The 4,424-nt window shown below is 37.7% G+C and overlaps 1 protein-coding gene across 1 annotated transcript; it reads left to right on the top strand.

The window, feature by feature from the left end:
* Positions 1 to 2,155: 2,155 nt before the first annotated feature.
* Positions 2,156 to 3,094, top strand: LOC131835291 (olfactory receptor 4F3/4F16/4F29-like). Its single transcript, XM_059179647.1, has one exon. It carries the CDS (start codon positions 2,156 to 2,158, stop codon positions 3,092 to 3,094), a length of 939 nt encoding a protein of 312 aa, XP_059035630.1.
* Positions 3,095 to 4,424: the final 1,330 nt, after the last annotated feature.

The raw sequence follows: 4,424 nt of genomic DNA, 5'->3' as shown, positions 1-4,424 counted from the left end.
TTTTCTTTTTCTTTCATTTTTTTTTTTTTAAGGTTTTAAGTAATCTCTACACCCACAGTGGGACTTTAACTTACAACCCTGAGATCAAGAGTTATATGCTAGGTGCCCCAGCTGCCAAGCCTTTAGTATCTATTTTAGGTGCATGTGAGCAAACCAAGGTGATACCTCTGGTGCCCTCTTATGTTACTGAAGTTTGACATTCTTTTCATTTCAAAATGGGCTAAAGCTGAAAACTACAAATGATCTTGGAGATAATCACATACCTGCATGGATTTCAGACACATTGAGCATAGTCTTATCAAATATCAGAGTAGGTTACAATAAAGTATTGAACACTTTAGAAGGATGGAGATACTAAGCAGAAAAAGGGAGTGGGTGGCTGAATCACTGGTGAAGAAAAACGTTAATATTTCAGTGTTTCCAAGTGCTGGCTATATATACTTTATATGTGTGGACAAATAGAGGCTATTTCCAGTTGTATTTCACATTCCTTGTGGTGATATAAGCCTCTGCTTTAGAAGAAACTAGCATGAAATCCAAAATATTTATACATATCTTAGGTCTAGATAAAAGTCTTACAGGGCCAGGTGTAGTAGGTTCCAGAGGGAACTTTATTGAATGGCCAGTAGAGATCTTTGTATGATTTTGATAGTACTTTTTAAAAAAAATATTTTATTTATTTATTTGACAGAGAGAGAGTTCACAAGTAGGAGAGAGGCAGACAGAGAGAGAGAGAGGAGGAACAGCCTCCCTGCTGAGCAGAGAGCCCAATTTGGAGCTCGATCCCACGACTCTGAGACCATGCCCTGAGCCAAGAACAGAGGCTTAACCCACTGAGCCACCCAGGCGCCCCTTGATAGTACTTTTAAAAAAATGGGAAGATGTAGTTGATGAATCTGCATATATTATGCTAAGTGAAATGAGACAGTCAAAAATAAATACTGTGTGATTCCACTTCTGTGAGGTACCTAAAGTAGTCAAATTCATAAAAACATAAAGTAGAATGGTGGTTACCAGGAGCTGAGGAGAGTTGTTGTTTAATGGGTTTGAGTTTCAGATTTAGAAGATGAAGAGATTCTAGGCATCTTTTCTACCACAGATGAATACACTTAATACTGAATTATACACTTATTCAGGATTTATGTCATAATATTTAAAGCTACATGGTTTTATACCACAATAAAAAAATATGAAAAGATTCAGAAAAGGAGTGAACCTGATCTGATGTGATAAAAAATAATGAAATTCTATCTTTTAGCCCATTTCTCCCCTTTTACTACTCTTGACTGATTTTGATATTTTCTTATTCCCCAGTTTCATTGTCCCTAATCTCAGTCTGCATCCTGTTCTACAGTGTGTTTCTCCTTAATTCATTCCCATCTCATGTTTCAGAAAACTTTCATTCCTAAATGGTGATCCATTGATTAATCAGTTTCTCCACAATCTTACTTACTCTGACTGTAAATTGTACAGAGAGAAGAAATTGAAAATGATCATAGTTTCTTTTTTTTTTTTTTTTTAAAGATTTTATTTATTTATTTGACAGACAGAGATCACAAGTAGGCAGAGAGGCAGGCAGAGAGAGGGGGAAGCATTCTTCCCACTGAGCAGAGAGCCTGATGCGGGGCTTGATCCCGGGACTGAGATCATGACCTGTGCCAAAGGCAGAGGCTTAACCCACTGAGCCACCCAGGTGCCCCTGAAAATGATCATAAAAGGGAGATGAAATATTTTGATATGGGAAATTAAGGTCAGATATAATTTGTATAACTGTATAATTTTCCTTTGTGGGTAATTAAATTTTATATTTACTTGCTGTCTCCTTTTCTTTTGTGAGCAAATACACCTTCTTGCTGTATATTCTGTTTCTTGTTACAGGCACCTGTGAAGCTTTTCTTCTTGCCAAATTCTTCTATTAATTTTAGGCAATGAGAGATTTTCCTGATAGTTTCAGTTATAATATGATCTCCTGAGTTGTGCTTATGTCATTGTCATTTTCATCATTACTTATGAAGTCTGAAGAATTGGGTTACCAGGTAGATCTCATTTGTAATGCAACATAAATCGTTAGTACCACTCTCATTCTTGAAAATCATAATTTCTTTCTCATATTGTTAGTTTTCCTCATTTCAGTGCAGCCGAGTTGGCTGGGTTCATGGATGGAGGGAATCACTCAGTTGTGTCTGAGTTTGTGTTTCTGGGACTGACTCATTCATGGGAGATCCAGCTTCTTCTCCTGGTGTTCTCCTCTGTGCTCTATGTGGCAAGCATGACAGGAAACATCCTCATTGTGTTTTCTGTGACCATCGATCCTCACTTACATTCCCCCATGTACTTCCTACTGGCCAGTCTCTCTTTCATTGACTTGGGGGCCTGCTCTGCCACCTCACCCAAGATGATTTATGATCTTTTCAGAAAGCGCAAAGTTATCTCCTTTGGAGGCTGCATTGCCCAGATATTCTTCATCCATGTCATTGGTGGCGTGGAGATGGTGCTGCTCATTGCCATGGCCTTTGACAGATATGTTGCCATTTGTAAGCCTCTGCACTACTTGACCATCATGAGTCCACGGATGTGCATTTTGTTTCTGGTTGCTGCTTGGGCCCTTGGCATAATACACTCACTGTTCCAACTAGCATTTATTGTTAATTTACCCTTCTGTGGTCCTAATGTATTGGACAGCTTTTACTGTGACCTTCCTCGTCTCCTCAGACTGGCTTGTACAGATACCTACAGATTGCAGTTCATGGTCACTGTCAACAGTGGGTTCCTCTGTGTTGGTTCTTTCTCTATACTCCTCATCTCCTACATCTTCATTCTGTTTACTGTTTGGAAACATTCCTCAGGCAGTTCGTCCAAAGCTCTTTCCACACTGTCAGCTCATATTACTGTGGTCCTTTTTTTCTTTGGCCCAACCATGTTTATCTATACATGGCCACATCCCAATTCACAACTGGACAAATTTCTTGCTTTTTCTGATGCTGTTCTCACTCCTTTTCTGAATCCAGTCATCTACACATTCAGGAGTAAAGAGATGAAGGCAGCAATGAAAAGAGCTTTCAGACCATTAGTGATTTTTAGAAAGATTTCATAAAAATGATATAAGATTTTTATTGTGATCATCATGTAGCTTGTATCTGGCATTTTAGAACTGGCTTCTTTAGTGCATCTGCAGCTGATTCACATGTTACTACAACCTTTAAGAACGCTCCTCTTTCCTTTGAATAATGAAGACTTAGACAAATAAAACCTTAATTGAAAACTTATGTTGATTCTTATGGAGTTGCACATACATGTGCTACTTTTCTTAGCTTCACTTTTTCTGTTAAAGTTTTCAGTTTATCATTGTTTGTTCAATTTATCCACATACTTTCTTATAATCTTTCTCTTGATGTATCCCAGGTGCTAGTTACTCACTTAAAATTGATAATCTCCTCTTTTACCAATAATGGCTCTTTTTCTTATTCCTTTGGTGAGTTGGGAAATAGTCATCTCTAATCCAGGTTTTTTTTTTTTTTTTTTGAAGATTTTATTTATATTAGAGAGGGAGACAGACATAGAGAACACAAGCAGGGAGAATGGCAGTGGGAAAAGCAGACTCCCTGCTGATCTGGGAGCCCAATGAAAGGCTTGATGTGGGGCTCAATCCCAGGACCCAGAGATCGTGACCTGAGCTGAAGGTGGAGGCTTAACCATCTGACCCACTCAGGTGCCCCATCTAATCCAAGTTCCTCAGGTCTCTTACAAGCCAACTTTTTCTTTATGATTTGGAGGACATAGTTACCTTGTTCAGCAGGAAAATTTTGTGTTCATATTGTTCTTCAGATAATTAAAAACAATCTGATTTCAGACTAGAGGAGTACTGATCTTCCCTGCTTCATTGTGTTCTCACGTCAGCCCCCTTTTCTTGCTAACCTTTCTCTTAGATAAGTGCCTCATGATTACTCAGTATTTTATCTATTGGTGATGTAACTCCTTCTGGGAAGAATTTTGAAAAGCATAAACCAATGACACCTTCTGATTTCCTTTTGATCACATACATGTGCACATTCATGAACCAGTAATTCATTCTTTGTTTCATTCATTTGTTCTCTGAAATGATTTTTTTGTCTTACTATATATATGGAGCTGTGCTTACTCTATGTCTGGAATTGGTTCCAGGAATTCATTGAAGTACCCTAAAATATATGGCCTAGAGGATTTCGTATATATTTAATTATCTATTTTATTTTAATTGAAAAATTTTAAAAATTTAATTTCAGTGTAGTTGACACATAGTGTTACATTAGTTTTAGGTATATAACAGCAATTCAGCTTCGTATATTTTATGCTATGCACACCATAAGTGTAGCTACCATCACCATACAGTGTTGTTATGATACCACTGAGTATATTACCAATGCTGTGTCTTTTCTTCCCATGAC

This window comes from Mustela lutreola, chromosome 7 (assembly GCF_030435805.1).
Source record: "Mustela lutreola isolate mMusLut2 chromosome 7, mMusLut2.pri, whole genome shotgun sequence".
Taxonomy (NCBI): Eukaryota; Metazoa; Chordata; class Mammalia; order Carnivora; family Mustelidae; genus Mustela; species Mustela lutreola.
This window is presented reverse-complemented; position numbering and strand designations above follow the sequence as displayed.